Source organism: Oryza sativa, chromosome 1, assembly GCF_034140825.1.
Source record: "Oryza sativa Japonica Group chromosome 1, ASM3414082v1".
NCBI lineage: Eukaryota > Viridiplantae > Streptophyta > Magnoliopsida > Poales > Poaceae > Oryza > Oryza sativa.
In genome coordinates, this window is record NC_089035.1 from 38,280,296 (window position 1) to 38,295,758 (window position 15,463).

General features: G+C 49.7%; 4 protein-coding genes across 6 annotated transcripts; 2 read left to right on the plus strand and 2 right to left on the minus strand.

Annotated features, from left to right (window-relative positions):
- Window positions 1-4: 4 nt before the first annotated feature.
- LOC4324925 (subtilisin-like protease SBT3) lies at window positions 5-2,684 on the plus strand. The gene has a single exon (XM_026025231.2). It carries the CDS (start codon window positions 141-143, stop codon window positions 2,421-2,423), a length of 2,283 nt encoding a protein of 760 aa, XP_025881016.2. The 5' UTR covers window positions 5-140; the 3' UTR covers window positions 2,424-2,684.
- A 1,015-nt stretch (window positions 2,685-3,699) lies between these two features.
- Window positions 3,700-9,531, minus strand: LOC4324926 (uncharacterized). Of its 3 annotated transcripts, XM_066310158.1 has the most exons (13): window positions 9,155-9,300; window positions 8,814-9,054; window positions 8,631-8,684; window positions 8,381-8,529; window positions 8,104-8,251; window positions 7,817-7,921; window positions 7,529-7,686; window positions 6,991-7,153; window positions 6,427-6,563; window positions 5,310-5,997; window positions 4,952-5,064; window positions 4,198-4,453; window positions 3,700-4,111 (listed from the first exon to the last, which is right to left on the minus strand). In XM_066310158.1, the coding sequence occupies exons 4-13, from the start codon at window positions 8,392-8,394 to the stop codon at window positions 3,779-3,781; spliced, it is 2,115 nt and encodes a 704-aa protein (XP_066166255.1). In that variant the 5' UTR covers window positions 8,395-8,529; window positions 8,631-8,684; window positions 8,814-9,054; window positions 9,155-9,300; the 3' UTR covers window positions 3,700-3,778. The 3 variants fall into 3 exon arrangements, with proteins under 3 accessions (XP_066166255.1, XP_025878143.1, XP_015621413.1); XM_026022358.2 differs by lacking the exon at window positions 9,155-9,300 and having other exon boundaries at window positions 8,381-8,520; window positions 8,814-8,954; XM_015765927.3 differs by lacking the exons at window positions 8,381-8,529; window positions 8,631-8,684 and having other exon boundaries at window positions 9,155-9,531.
- A 153-nt stretch (window positions 9,532-9,684) lies between these two features.
- LOC107277444 (cadmium/zinc-transporting ATPase HMA3-like) lies at window positions 9,685-11,198 on the minus strand. The gene is made up of 3 exons (XM_066310163.1): window positions 10,723-11,198; window positions 10,283-10,617; window positions 9,685-10,196 (listed from the first exon to the last, which is right to left on the minus strand). Exons 2-3 carry the CDS (start codon window positions 10,370-10,372, stop codon window positions 10,035-10,037), a joined length of 252 nt encoding a protein of 83 aa, XP_066166260.1. The 5' UTR covers window positions 10,373-10,617; window positions 10,723-11,198; the 3' UTR covers window positions 9,685-10,034.
- A 1,188-nt stretch (window positions 11,199-12,386) lies between these two features.
- On the plus strand, window positions 12,387-15,428 carry LOC4324927 (magnesium transporter MRS2-E-like). The gene is made up of 6 exons (NM_001396860.1): window positions 12,387-12,876; window positions 13,073-13,252; window positions 13,701-13,829; window positions 13,934-14,082; window positions 14,243-14,381; window positions 14,967-15,428. Exons 1-6 carry the CDS (start codon window positions 12,523-12,525, stop codon window positions 15,270-15,272), a joined length of 1,257 nt encoding a protein of 418 aa, NP_001383789.1. The 5' UTR covers window positions 12,387-12,522; the 3' UTR covers window positions 15,273-15,428.
- The last annotated feature ends 35 nt before the right edge of the window (window positions 15,429-15,463 follow it).

The window sequence follows — 15,463 nt, forward strand, 5'->3', positions numbered from 1 at the left end:
TTCGTCGAGAGATTTTTCAGCTGGTGCGTAGACGTCGCTAACCCCCATCGCCTGCTAGTATAATAAGATGACGCCTACGTCGTTCCGTGCCTGAATCCGTGGCACAGCTACGTACGTACGTGCGTGCTCGTTACACGTATATGGCGGCGTCGCTGGCAATCGTTGCCGTGGTCGTCGCGCTGTGCGTGGCGGCTGCCGCGTCGGCCGAGACGGCGACGTACATCGTGCACATGGACAAGTCGGCAATGCCGAGCGGCGGCGGCGGCGGGAACGGGTCGACCAGCCTGGAGAGCTGGTACGCGGCTACGCTCCGGGCGGCGGCGCCGGGCGCCAGAATGATCTACGTGTACCGCAACGCCATGAGCGGGTTCGCCGCGAGGCTGTCCGCCGAGCAGCACGCGAGGCTGAGCCGGTCCCCGGGTTTCCTCTCGTCCTACCTCGACGCCCCCGTGACGCGGCGCGACACCACGCACACGCCGGAGTTCCTCGGGGTGAGCGGCGCGGGGGGCCTGTGGGAGACGGCCAGCTACGGCGACGGCGTCATCGTCGGCGTGGTGGACACCGGGGTGTGGCCCGAGAGCGGGAGCTACCGCGACGACGGGCTCCCGCCGGTGCCCGCGCGGTGGAAGGGCTACTGCGAGTCCGGCACGCGGTTCGACGGCGCCAAGGCGTGCAACCGGAAGCTCATCGGGGCGCGCAAGTTCAGCGCGGGCCTCGCCGCCGCGCTGGGGAGGCGGAACATCACGATCGCCGTGAACTCGCCGCGCGACACGGACGGCCACGGCACGCACACCTCGTCGACGGCCGCCGGCTCGCCCGTCCCGGGGGCGTCCTACTTCGGCTACGCTCCCGGGGTGGCACGGGGCATGGCGCCACGCGCCAGGGTGGCCGTGTACAAGGTCCTGTTCGACGAGGGCGGGTACACGACGGACATCGTCGCCGCCATAGACCAAGCCATCGCAGACGGCGTCGACGTGCTCTCCATCTCGCTGGGCCTCAACAACCGCCCGCTCCACACCGACCCTGTGGCCATCGGCTCGTTCGCCGCAATGCAGCACGGCATCTTCGTGTCCACCTCAGCCGGCAACGACGGCCCGGGCCTCTCCGTCCTCCACAACGGCGCGCCGTGGGCACTGACCGTCGCCGCTGGCACCGTGGACAGGGAGTTCTCCGGCATCGTCGAGCTCGGCGATGGCACCACCGTCATCGGCGAATCGCTGTACGCCGGCTCGCCGCCGATCACCCAGAGCACTCCACTCGTGTACCTCGACTCCTGCGACAACTTCACCGCCATCAGACGAAACCGCGACAAGATCGTGCTGTGTGATGCACAAGCTTCCTCCTTTGCTCTGCAGGTTGCAGTGCAGTTCGTGCAAGATGCCAACGCGGCCGGCGGGCTCTTCTTGACCAACGACCCGTTCAGGCTGCTGTTCGAGCAGTTCACGTTCCCGGGCGCCCTGCTGAGCCCGCACGACGGGCCGGCGATACTGCGGTACATCCAGAGGAGCGGCGCTCCGACGGCCAAGATCGCGTTCCGGGCGACGCTGCTGAACACGAAGCCGGCGCCGGAGGCGGCGGCGTACTCGTCGCGCGGGCCGGCGGTGAGCTGCCCGACGGTGCTCAAGCCGGACATCATGGCGCCTGGCTCGCTCGTGCTCGCGTCGTGGGCGGAGAGCGTGGCCGTGGTCGGGAACATGACGTCGCCGTTCAACATCATCTCCGGGACGTCGATGGCGACGCCGCACGCGGCGGGCGTCGCGGCGCTGCTCAGGGCGGTGCACCCGGAGTGGAGCCCGGCGGCCATCCGGTCGGCGATGATGACGACGGCCGCGACGCTGGACAACACCGGCAGGTCCATCAACGACATGGCCCGGGCGGGCCACGCCGCGACGCCGCTGGCGATGGGGTCCGGCCACATCGACCCGAACAGGGCGGCGGACCCGGGCCTCGTCTACGACGCCGTCCCGGGTGACTACGTCGAGCTCATGTGCGCCATGGGGTACAACCTCTCGGACATCAGGGCCGTGACGCAGTGGTCGACCTACGCCGTGAACTGCAGCGGCGCGTCGTCGCCGGACCTCAACTACCCGTCGTTCATCGCCTACTTCGACAGGCGCAGCGCCGCCGCCGCCGCCGCGGAGACCAAGACGTTCGTCAGGGTGGTCACCAACGTCGGCGCCGGCGCGGCGAGCTACAGGGCGAAGGTGAAGGGCAACCTGGGTGGGCTCGCCGTCAGCGTCACGCCGAGCAGGCTGGTGTTCGGGAAGAAGGGCGAGACGCAGAAGTACACGCTGGTGTTGCGCGGCAAGATCAAGGGCGCGGACAAGGTGCTGCACGGGTCGCTGACGTGGGTGGATGACGCCGGCAAGTACACGGTGAGGAGTCCGATTGTGGCAACGACTTTGAGCTCAACACGGCTGTAGACTCTTCTTTTCACTCTTGTGTACTGTAGCGTGCAAGTTGATTCACATATCTGAAGTTCTGAACATGTTGTTCGTCTCTAGCTGTTGGGCAAATAATGCTTTTGGTGGTTAGTTAGTGCAGTCCGTGAGTTTTGGTATATGCTGCTCGAATGCCCCAGTAATTGGCATAAGTATTTATGTTCTTGCTTTTGTTCAAAGGAACTGTTAGAAGCCCTAAAATATGTCCTCTATAGAGCTAAACTATTGGAATTATGTCAAAAATCACGTCTCCAACAGGTTTCCAAAGGTGCACCCAGTTTTTATGCACGTCCAGTCCTGATGCCCTCGTAAGTATAGACTTCAGGCACCTCGCGGCGCCTCATTTTGATGTCAACGTTAATATAAGAGGATATTTGGCCAGAAACAGTTGGAGAGGATTTGCCTACCCTGATGCCATATTTCTAAGTTTTTGAGAACCAATAATATGTGATCTCTTGAAGGAGGAGATGATTTTTGGACCCATGTTTTTTCACAGCCTCAATCCAAGATTATTGAAAGTTAAATTTTGGATCACTCTTGGAGGTACTTTAAGGCCCCATTTGAAATACAATAATAATAAACATATGAATAAGAAAAACTTAATGTTTTGATAGGAATACATATGAAAAACACAAAGAAATACAAAACAAAAGAATGACCATTTGAATAAACTAGAGGAAATATGTACTCCTAGGAATTAGACGGAATTAGACGAGAGAGAGAGAGACTAAGAATAATAGCTAGAGGTTAAAGCTCTTGCTATCTTTTTTTTAAAATTTACGCACAAAGCCATTCCTAAGAAATTTTGTAGGATTTATGAAGTTCCAATCTTTTGTTGCAAAGGGCCGAACAGAAAAAAATTCTATAAATTTAGATCCTCCAAAACACATCCACAAATCCCTTGAAAAGGAGGTCTAAGAATCGTTGCTACTGTGCTGAAACGGATTTGGCCCGTCATATCGTCAATCAACAAAGATGCCCAATGCCCGCATGCATGTCGTTCCGGATCCCCGTACAGGGTGCATGTGCATGTGTGGTCATAAGCAAACATGATTGTCGATAGAAAGAAACGAAATGAACGTGCTATTGCCAGCTTGTCACCTAAAGCAATAGAGCATGAAAAGTTCACCGATTGAAAGGGAAGGTGCTAATTGGATCTAATTCTTATTCTAAGCATCCTGGTATCTAGTCATTTTTCATCATGAGATAAATACCATAGAGATAATGCAAAATATATGCAGCTGGGATGAACTATACCTAATTCGAACTATATCTTTTTTTTTTGTGCAATATTGAAACTGTACAAAACTGTACATACCAGCAAAGCGCTCACAACTTCAAATATCAAGAGTGTAAGTTCCATTGCTTAAATTCATATACGTATCAGTAGATTGTACACTACCAGATTGTGTTTGCTGCGTAGATTTTGGTGGGAGTGTCTTGTTATGTTGTTCGCCACCGTCCTCATATGGTAACACGACCACAGGAGCAGCATGTATAGATTCCCACCGTTCCTTCATGAAGCTCATGAACGCCTTGACCATCTCCCTCCGGAATTCTAGTTCCCTCGTGAATTGATCAAACATAAAAAATGCAAGAACATATTTGAAAGGAACCACAAGAAGAACAGCAGATGATGCTAGAAGAACAAGAGCAACCTGAGTCGTTACCTGTCATATGATCAAACAAGAATTATCAAGAATTACTTACTCGTATTTGTTATTTTTAGTTGAGAATGAGATTTATTTCATCATACCTCAGGTTGGCCTGCTAAAAAGATTGTGCGTATTTTAAGAAGAGAGAGATTCAGGTTCTGAAGATAATTCTCCACTGAAGCCATTGCCTCTTTAAGAGCTATAATCTTTTGGATTGTGTTTGAAGGTGGTTGATCTTTTATTGTCACTTTGCCAAAAGATCTACCCAACCGACCTTGTTCTTTCAGCCCTTTCAGGGCAAGCATGGAAAGAGCCAACATCATCAAGGAAAATGGAAGAACATAAGAAAGCATGTTCCTACATATCATAATAAATACAGAGAAATGTTAGAAAAATGATGCTTGTACAATACTGGAAGACACAATATTTAGTTGGAAATAAAGATAAAACATGTAAATGAACCAGCAAATGATGATCAATGCCCTGCCAAGCATTTTGTCTATAATTGCTCAAAACTTTCATTTTGGATTAACTGTACACAGTTTGGATGCAGTTGGCAAATGTCCCAATCAGTGAAATTTGAAGATATTCAATTTATATGGCAGGGTGAATTTTCAAATATTGAGTATATTTTCCTATTAATGCAGCAATACTTTTGAATTATAATTTACAACCAGGCACAACAAAAAAAAAAAGAAGAGTCAAACACGATAACTACCTTAGCAAGGAAAACAATCTACACCCCTTTTCACAACACATATAATCCCTACTCTGAATTACTTTAAGTTGATATTCAATGCATTGGAGCAGTACAACAACTCAACAAGAAAAGGATACATGCGTTAAGTGAATTACCTGAAGATAATAGTATAAACCACAAGTAGAAAACAAGCGGTTGTACGAGAATTTTCCCAGCGTTTGAGCTTGTAGAATTTTTCACTCACTATTGCAAAAGGAAGTATAAGCTCCTGATTCATGAAACAAGAGATACATTATAAACATGAACCCCCTGCCTAAGAACAAGAGATTTCCAACTCAACTGAAAATAAATCGGTATTTTTTCTACCAAAACTTCAGCAAAGAAATAATATTTCCAAAGCTAAATCTCTGATTGAAATGAGAGTAACCATGCCAGGACAAACCACAAGTATAACGAAACCTAAATAAACCATATTGTTTTTGTAAGCCATGCAACTGGATGACAGACATGTACCTTGAAGAGGTCAATGTTGCTTGGAATACCTTCAATAGTAGCGGCAACAATTGTGGCCTGTGTCCTTTCAACTATTTTGCTCTTCTCTTTACAGGCAACCATAGCCTTTTCTACAAGATTTTTATCAGCTACAACTAAAGATTTGCTCAATATTACACCATGCTTAACTGAGGAGTTTCTCCAAAAGTTGGCCGAGTGGCTGGATGTCCAACTGGGAGATGTCATCCACTTGCGCAAGTATACACTACCATCTATGTCAAAAATATGAGCATGGGCGCTAGATGAGTCTTCTGAAGGTCTATGCCACTGAGATGCTCTTTGACTTGCTGCTTTGGAGTTCGTAACAAGTGGCCCGCCCCAGAACTTAACCGCTAAAGTCTGAAGCACAACATCACCAAAAGGTGCATTTGACAGGTATGAGAACTGTACTAACTTGGCTGGATCTTCATAAAGTCTACGTATAAATTGCAGAGACTGAAGCCTTGCAATACTATTTGCTGCACTACTTACAGCTCTTTTCTTGCCTCTGTGGGCACCATATACATGATGAATTGCTGGATCATCATCCCTTGGTCCATATTCATTAATGAACCTATACACAGAAATGATTTCACTAATGAATGCGAGCCATACATCTCGTCTCATCTCTCCACCAAAATCAACAAACTCCAATGTCCACTCATTTGACCTGTCAACAATCAATCAGTTACTTTGAGATTACACTAAATGCATTTTATCATTACAATTAAATAGCGCGGACAATATGCTAACACAAATCTACAATTTATAATACAACTACAAACCAATAGAATAATCAATATGTTTAACAATATTGCACCAATAGAGAAATGGTAACAAATCAAAGAAATAACAGATCCTCCTGACTATAGTGAAATGCCAAGTATTTGTTAGCTAATAGTGGCCAGCAGTGATTTCACAAATGGAGTACTATGGTGTAGTTTGGTATGGTTACACCAATCAATTTGGCAGTAATCAGTTCTAGTGTTCTCCTAGCAATTTGTAGATAGCAACTTAATAGTGAAAATGGTCACCGTGGGGTCATTTTTTTTTTCAATAGTGAAAATGGTTCCTCTAGAGAGTAACCAGGCATACTCACACTGAACCAGATGAAACAGATACGGCAGAGTCGAACAATCTGGATCCAAATGGTCCAACCTTTGCTTTCTCAACCCTTGAATTACGATCTGTAAGGTCAAGCTTCAATGGTTTATTGGTACTTGTCAGTCCAATGGCCTGCCAATATCAATGTAAAGGTGGAGGAGTTGGGCCCAAAGTCATCACATCTTGCGAAATTCCAAAAGAAGCCACAAGTAGAATTGTTAAAGGGGACCATGATTCACAAATTACATGATCAACAAAACTTTCATTTTTTAACTGACTTATTTGATGAAAGAAGATGTTCTATCATTGTACAGCTTATCTATTTATATTTACGTGAGTGTTAAAACAACATCAAGTGGTATTACAGAACATAGAACATTTTTTTCCTTTGCTATCATAACATGGGAAATATTAGAGAGAACCGAGATCAGTATGATGCTTAAGCATGCTTGACAAAAGGGCCATCTGTACGGATAGCAACAACAAGTGATGCATATTTTTAAATAACAGAGGAAATCACTCTTAAAAAAATACACACATTCCAAGTATTAATTCATACCTCAAAATAGAGTGCCTTGTTGGTCAAGGTTAAGTGTCCAGGCCACGCAGTGTTTTCTTCCCATTTCAGAACAGGTCTTTTTCTACTAGAGCCTATGCATAGGACTTGCTCATCGGACAAAAAATGATCTCCACTTTTATGTGTTTGCCTCCCATGATGAACTCTGCACAGGTACCAGTGATCACAGAAGCCAAACATTCAGCATATAGAGTAATACTCCCTAGGAGCATATGAAAATGATAGTTGAAATTGTGAACTATAATTAATAGTTCAAATTGGACACAGAATCTGACAACATGATCACGCTTTACCAGATTAAAGTGACATATAAATACATTATTATTTTGATTTATGATGGTGGTAAGAGCCATCAACAGCCAAGCAATCAAATTTCTTGCTGGCCTAAGATCTAAGCCAAAAGTCTAAATAAAGAGATGTATCATGTAACCTGAAGTTAGAAATACATTTCCTGAAACTTGAGAAGCTTAAGTGTGATTACAATCAGAAAAATCAGCCGAAGATGTAAAGGTGATCTTACTTCAGAAGTTCACCAAGGTATGTTGTCCATATATCTAAAGAAAGCCCCTTTTCAGAACCGACAAGGGCCCTGAAGAGATAATGAGCCGTTGAAACATCAGCTACACCTGCCACAGCAGGGGCAATTCGGACAAAGGCATCTTCTCCAACAAGTCTTCCCTACATGTTAACATACAAACTCAGAAATTCATTTCTTGTAATTCCAGTAAAGGAACTCAGTGATATTGCATGAATTTAAGTTTTCCACAAGGACAACAACGCGTACATATACAGATGAATTACACCTCACCAGTATAGAATAGTTATCTAGTGAAGACTCTGTGTCATCATCTTCACCATATGGATCTTCCCACGCAAGCATAGTCATAAATATTAGCCTTTGGAATGCAAGCTCCTGCCGAACAATTCAAGTAAAGGTACTTACCAAAAACTAGAACTGGCTAAAAAATAACAAGTGCAACAAGCATGCAATAATGTTGTGTTAACTGACAGGGAACTTGGCTTAAGGAGTGTGGAGCACTGTAGCACATATTACACTTCATCGAAACAACAATACTGAATTAGTAACTATTTTACCTTTAAACTTGGATGCAAATCAGAGTTATCTCTTGACAAATAGCGGAAGCAACAATACTCAACCAGATTTCGAGCATCATTCTGAACATGACTAGGAGCAAGAGCTTCAAAGATCCTCTGCACCTTCCTCCCCGTTAACCCATTCAACCTGAAAAAAAAATCATGTAAATGGGTGAAATTCAGGACAGATCCCAGACCATCCATGAGCTCATATTATATATATACTTCTCCAACTGCCCTTTTGAACTGTTACCAATTGAATCCATTTCTCACTTACCCAATCAGCAACATACACGAAATTTAGAATGACAAGACCATACATGGACCAATCAACCTGATTCCATATGTAAATTTGTGGGATGCAAGTTGCTAGGATCAAAGCCATGCCAGTGAGCATGGCTGCTCCTGTCATCCATGCTGCTAGTCCTTGTTCCACAGACAGCAAGGTAGGTATCTATCAAAATCTACCATCTGAATTTAGCCAAACCAAAAATTGACTGTCGCTACATACTAAGTCACATACTCACATTGATCATGGGATCTAGCAACTCTCAGACCATCATAAAGTAGGTGAAGCATAACTGTAATGATATACGAACTGATTGAGATAGGTCCACTCGTTTTTCTACAAATCTAGTCATTACTATTATCATCGTGGCTACAATGAACAATCAACCGTGGAAGCGCAATCGGAGATAACTTTTACCAACCTGGCAAACTGCTCGATGGTGACGACAGCGTCTAGCGAGAGCCAGCCACGACCGACCCGCCGTTCGACGGTGATCTCCGGCACCGCGACGAGCGCCTGCTCCTCCAGCGCCTCCTTCCGCCGCTTCTTCCTCCCCTCCGCCTCCTCCTTGCTCCTCCCCTTCTCCCGCGCCGCGTTCGCCGCGTCGGCGATGGCGCCCCTCGCCCGCGACAGCCACGACCGCACCCGCTCCTGCACCGCATCTGCCAGGCCCACCACACCACACCACACCAAACCCCAGCGATCAGCGCGGCGACCGACGCACACACAAACACACATGGTGGGGGTGGTGCGGGCGCTCACCTGCGTCGACGTCGGGGATCCGCCACTGGGAGCGGAGGGCGAGGGGCGGCGGGGGTGCCGCGGCGCGGCGGCGACGGTGGTGCCCCCCGCCAGCGACCCTGCGGCGGGGGAGCGGCGTGAAGCGCGGGGGCTGGAGCCGCAGCTGGAGCATGGTGGCGTCGCCGCCGCAGCCGCCGACGATCGGTGGGGGGGAGCTAGTGGTGGTACGGAGGCGGGCGTGCCAAACTTTCCCTCGATTCCATTGGCTGGGAGTGGGAGCTGCACGTTGTCTCGCACTGCTTGCTTGCTTGCTACAGTTTGGGAAGCGGACTAGCGGAGAGAGGCAGATGACGCTTCTGGACTCTGGACTCGGGTGTGTGGGGGAAGAAAAAGACTTTGCCCTCTTCTCGTCTTCTCCATGTGATATGGCTGCTTGTTTGGGCGTGGGCGGTGGGCCCCACCCGAGAGATTATCCAGACGAAATGAATGAGGCCGTCATCACAGCCTGTCAGGCCGTGTTCGGATGGGCCGAAATCTAAGACCGGTTCACGTGAGGAATAAGTTCACTGTAAGTCCCTTTATTTGTCGCCCAGCCTAATTTTCGTCCCTACAACACAAAACCGGATACAACGCATCCCCCAACTTACAAAACCGTGCAAATAAGGTCCCTCGGTGGTATAGTCCCTGATTTTAGCTGATGTGGCGCTCTTTGACTAGGTCTTTATCCAATGTGGCATCGACGTGGCGCTTACGTGGCAATTCGATCCGAAAAAAATAAAATCCATAGTATCCACATGTCAGTTACACATAAATAATAAAAGATGGTGGGACCCACATGGGAACTCTAAAACTGAGAGGAGAGATTTTTTTTTTGTTTGTTTGTTTACCGTCCGACCTCGCTCTAGCCGTCGACCACCACGCCGTCGACAGGGACGATCTCGCCGGCCCTGACCGCGACGACGTCGCCCACGCGGACGTCGCGCACGCTGACGACATCGCCCGTCGTCGCGAGGACCGCCTTCGCAGGTAGCATGCCCATCAACGACGACATCTCGGCACTCGCCTGCAACCTCGCAACGTGAGTGTTCGTCCAGGTTTGTGTAAGATCGCCATGGATTTGGTGAAGAAGACGATAACATTGACATGAACCTTTGTGCATGCCAGTGTCTCGAGCCATTCTGCGGTGGTGAAGAGGAAGACGATGGCGCGGCAGAGCGCGCCGGCGCCGGCGATGAGCATGAGGACGTTGATGTCGAGTTACAGCTGGCTCGCCGCGGCGAACCCACGGCGCACCATCGGCGGCGCGCCGGCGACGACGGCCGCCACGGCCAGGCACTGCAAGGGAGGGAAGAGCCACTCGAAGAAGGAGGCCATGAGGAGGACGCCAGAGGCGACGATGTACGGGCTCGGCCACCAGATGACCATGCCGCTGCTGCCGTAGGCCCACACCGACGCCTCGAGGCCGGCCTTGTTCAGCGCCTTCACTGGACTCCAGACAAAGACGGCGACGAGCCGACGACGACTCGATTCCGTGAGAATCTTGCGCGAGAATCGCATGGAGGATTAATGGCGCGCGCGCGGTGGCTTACCTATGGCGGACTCCGTGGCGGCGGCGGGGTCGTGCTCGACGACGGCGGCGCACGAAGCCGATAGGAGGAGTGGAGTGGGCGGCGGCGGGCGAAGCCGGCAGGCACACGGAGCAGCGACGGCGGGCGGAGCAGCCCGGTGGAGCTGAGCGGGCGGCGGCGCGCGAAGCCGACAGGAGGAGCGGAGCGGGCGGCGGCGGGCCACTGGCGGAGCTGAGGGCGGAGCAGCGACGGGCCGCGGGCGGCACCTCTCCTCCCGCCGGTCAGCGCCCCGCGCCCCTCCGGCCACTGCCGCAACTTCTCCCCCGCCGTCCGGCCGGCCGCTCCGCCCACGACACGCCGCCGCTCCTCTTCTCCCCCTTCTCCCCCGCCGCCGGTCCGGCCGCTGACCGGCCGTTCCGCCCACGACACGCCGTCGCTTCGGCCGGTGACCCGCCGCCGCCCGCCCCTCTCTGCCTCCGCCCCGCCGTCGCCCGCTCCGGCCGCGCCCACCCCACTCCGCCGGCTGGAGACAGAGAAGAGGGAGAGAGGGGTGACAGAGAGAAGAGGGTAGTGAAGATGACGTGTGGGTCCCACCATTTATTATTATTTGTGTGCAACATGTGGGTCCCATGGATTTTTTTTTTCCGAATCGAATTGCCACGTAAGCGCCACGTTGGACGAAGACCTAGTCAGAGGAGCGCCACGTCAGCCAAAACAAGGGACTATACCGCCGAGGGACGTTGTTTGCACGGTTTTGTAAGTTGGGGGATGCGTTGTATTCGGTTTTGTGCTGTAGGGATGAAAATTGAACTGGGCGACAAATAAAGGGACCTAAAGTGAACTTGTTCCTTCCCGTGAAACATCCACAAGGTTTGGGCCTCGTTTCTAAATGGGCCTGAATCCCGGCGTTGTTGTGTATGGGCTGTAATGTTAGTGGGCTGACACCTAAAGAAAGACCAGCGCCGGGGGGGGGGGGGGGGGGCATAGATTCCCCGAGGCCGCGACAAAGGAAGAACGCCACCATTCGTCCAGGTCCAAAGCAGATGCCAGTATGCCACCAACCAATTATTAACACAACAGATGCTTGTGCTAAATGGTTCTTTCCTCATGAAGACTCAGATTTTATTTCAATTTCCGTTAGCACGTTTTTCAAGCTACAAAGTTGCTTTAAAATGTTAAATTTATCCATTTATCATGTTTATAATAATTAAAATTTAATTAATTATGTGTTAATAGTTTTCTCATTTTCCTTTGAGCCAACCTTTTTTTAACGGAAAACAGCATTAGAGTGCTTTTTCATTGAATAGAGTAGGAGAAAATAAACACCTAATAATAAAAGAAAAAGATCACCGTAAGCTGTACATGAGCGCGGAGCCAACCTAATTTTTATCTCCATCAGTTTCAAACACCGGCGTTGTGGAATTTTTTTTTCCAAGTTCACTTGGCAAACGGAAGCACCTGTCGCTGCGTATCTGTGGAAAACGGCCCGGGGCCGGGGAAGGCGACGACTGAGGAGGGCGTAGCCGCGCCCGCGCGCAGAGGCGTCCATCTCACCCACGACAGCAGAGCACGGCATCGCGCCCATCGGAAGGCCACACAAGAAAAAACGGCCGCGAAAATCACCCTCCCTTCCTTCTCGAAGCGTTCGTAGAAAAATACCGTCTCTCGTCTCGTGTCGCGGTCGCGGATGCCGGGGTCAAAACCCTCCCCGCCTCGTTCCCGTTGAGCTCGCCGCCGCTAATATCCTAACGAACTAACTAACCATCTCATCCTCGAGGTATCCGGCCAAGCCGCCACCGGGGTCACCACCATCGAGCTCGTATGGAGCGGAGGGCGCAGCCGGTGTCGGCGGCGGTGGCGCCGGTGACGGGGAGGAGGAAGGGTGCGGCGGCGAGCCGGAAGTGGATGGTGGTGCCGGCGGTGGGGGAGGAGCGGAGGGTGGAGTTTGGGAAGCACCAGATCATGAAGATGACGGGGCTCCCCGGGCGCGACCTCCGGGTGCTCGACCCGGTCCTCTCCTACCCGTCCACCATCCTCGGCCGCGACCGCGCCATCGTCGTCAGGCTCCAGGGCGTCAAGGCCATCATCACCGCCACCGAGGTGCTCGTCCCCGACCACGACGACGTCCTCCTCGCCTCCTTCCTCCTCGACCTCCGCTCCCGCCTCTCCCTCCCGGTTGGTACACCGTACACCATCTCTTTTTCTCTTCTGTTTTCTCATCATCACCACATCCAGGTTCACTCTGTTGCATTGGTTGTACTAGCAGATTGCATCTGCAAACTGATATGACATTGAACTCTGGAATTTGATTCTGTTATCGTCGTCGTGATTGACTCTACTGAAACTCTGATGATGATTATTCTGGGTGAAGGATGCGGCGCCTAGCACGAATCCGGCGGCGGCTGATCGCGGGAACGGGACGGAGCAGGGCGATCAGGGGAGCGTGCCAGGTCTGGCGATCAGCGGTGCTGGCAACGCCAAGATCCCGCCCTTTGAGTTCAAGGTGCTCGAGGTCTGCCTCGAGCACGCATGCAAAGACTTGGAATCTCAGGTATACTGCCAGAAAATTTGTCTATTGCTGCTGATGATGAATCAAACCAATGGTAGTATATATTAAGGGGGTGTTTAGATCTAGAGGTATAAAGTTTTGGCGTGTCATTTCGGGCATTATATATGGTGTCGTATAGGGTATTCGGATACTAATAAAAAAATTAATTACATAATCCATCATTAAACCGCAAAACGAATTTATTAAGCATAATTAATCCATCATTAGCAAATGTTTACTATAGCACCACATTGTCAAATCATGGAGCAATTAGGCTTAAAAGATTCGTCTCGTAAATTAGTCGCAATCTGTGCAATTAGTTATTTTTTAACCTATATTAAATACTTCATACATGTATTCAAACGTTCGATGTGACAGGGTGAAAAATTTTGAGGTGTGATCTAAACAGGGCCTAATTCATGTTCATCTCTGTCTCTGCAAATGGTGTCAGACACGCTCTCTGGAGAAGGAGGCGTATCCGGCCTTGGACAAGCTGGGATCGAAGGTTAGCACGCTGAACCTGGATCACGTCAGGAATCTGAAGAGCCGCATGGTTGATCTCTCAGGGCGCGTGCAGAAGGTACGCAAGAACAGTGGACTCCGTTCGCTTGAGTCCGTTTAAGTTGCAGCTGAAAGCGATGGCACCTAAGCATTTTGGCCACCTGTTCTTGGTCTCGCATGCAGATTAGGGATGAGCTGGAGCACTTGCTGGATGACGACATGGACATGTCCGAGATGTACCTGACGAGGAAGCTGTCGTTCCAAGGGCTCAGCGGATCGCTGAGCAGAGCGGATTCACACAAGTACGCATCTGTTGATCATGACGACGATAGGTATGTCACCTGAATTTTGTTCTTTCTGGTTTTTGGCAGGATCGAAAGACTCGAAGTAGGAGTTGTTACCTGAATTCTTTAACCGGAAATGGATGTTGATTGTTGATAGATTGCCGATCCGTGGCTTTTGTTTTAATCTTTCATTTGCGCCTGTATTCAGGGAGGAGGAAGACCATGACGATGAGACAGAGAGTGGCCGTGAAAGTTCTGTTTATGTTAAGCCTGATATAGAAGAGTTGGAAATGCTTCTGGAAGCTTACTTTGTGCAGATCGATGGAACGCTGAATACCCTGTACCATGTATGTTCATCCTCCTCCTTTACTAAGGGCTTCATCTTTTGCCTATAATAAATCAGCCATTGCCAAATTTTAATATAAAAGTTAATTTTAGAGTTTATTTTGGGCACTTTTAACATAGTTTCTTTTTTAGCAATAGCTTTTAAATCACTAAAAACACGCATCTAAAAGTTTCACCTACAAACTATTTTTTGGTTGCTTTGTTTTATACATTTTTTAGTTGCTAATAAGCTGTTATGGTTTATAATCAGCTCTCGGTCAACTGATGAAGTTGAACATTGCCATGCTTAGATTGTTACTGAAATGGTTGTCATGCTAATATCAACTGTTTTAGTACAATTTAGTGATACTGTCCAGTTTGGAAGATAAACATGCGATATTTAGCATAACTTCTGTAAAAGTCTCTGCAGCCAAAATCTGACGAAATCTTGTTAATGTTTGCCATTGAAATCGACACTGGTTTTATCAAACAGTTAAAATGTATAGCCTGCATTGTCACGCACTTGCATCGCTCACTACTAGCAAATTCCATGCATTGCTTGATGTTTCATTGCCCCCCTGACATTTGCCTATTGACATGGAACAAAGATCCGTGAATACGCGGACGACACGGAGGATTACATCAACATAATGCTGGACGAGAAGCAGAACCAGCTGCTGCAGATGGGCGTGATGCTGACGACGGCGACGGTGGTGGTCACCGCGGGCATCGTGGTGGTGAGCCTGTTCGGCATGAACATCCACATCGACCTGATGAAAGACCCGGAGACCCCCGAGATGGTGAGGATGTCCAACATGCACTTTTGGGAGACCACCTTCGGCACGGTCGCCGGCTGCATCGCCATATACCTCCTGGCGATCTACGCTGGGAGGAAGAGCAAGATCCTGCAGTGATGCTTCCCAACAGAGGAAGCTAAGCGTCAGGTTGCGAGTTCTGCAGCCTGGCTGCGATTTTGCTGGGCAGTGGCGTAGTTGATAGGTTGTGTATGGATGTGATGCATTTTTGTTGATTTCGTATGGTGTGGGAGCAATAATAATCGAACGATCTCTCTCCATTTCCTGCTCTTATTAGAAGTTAGCACTTA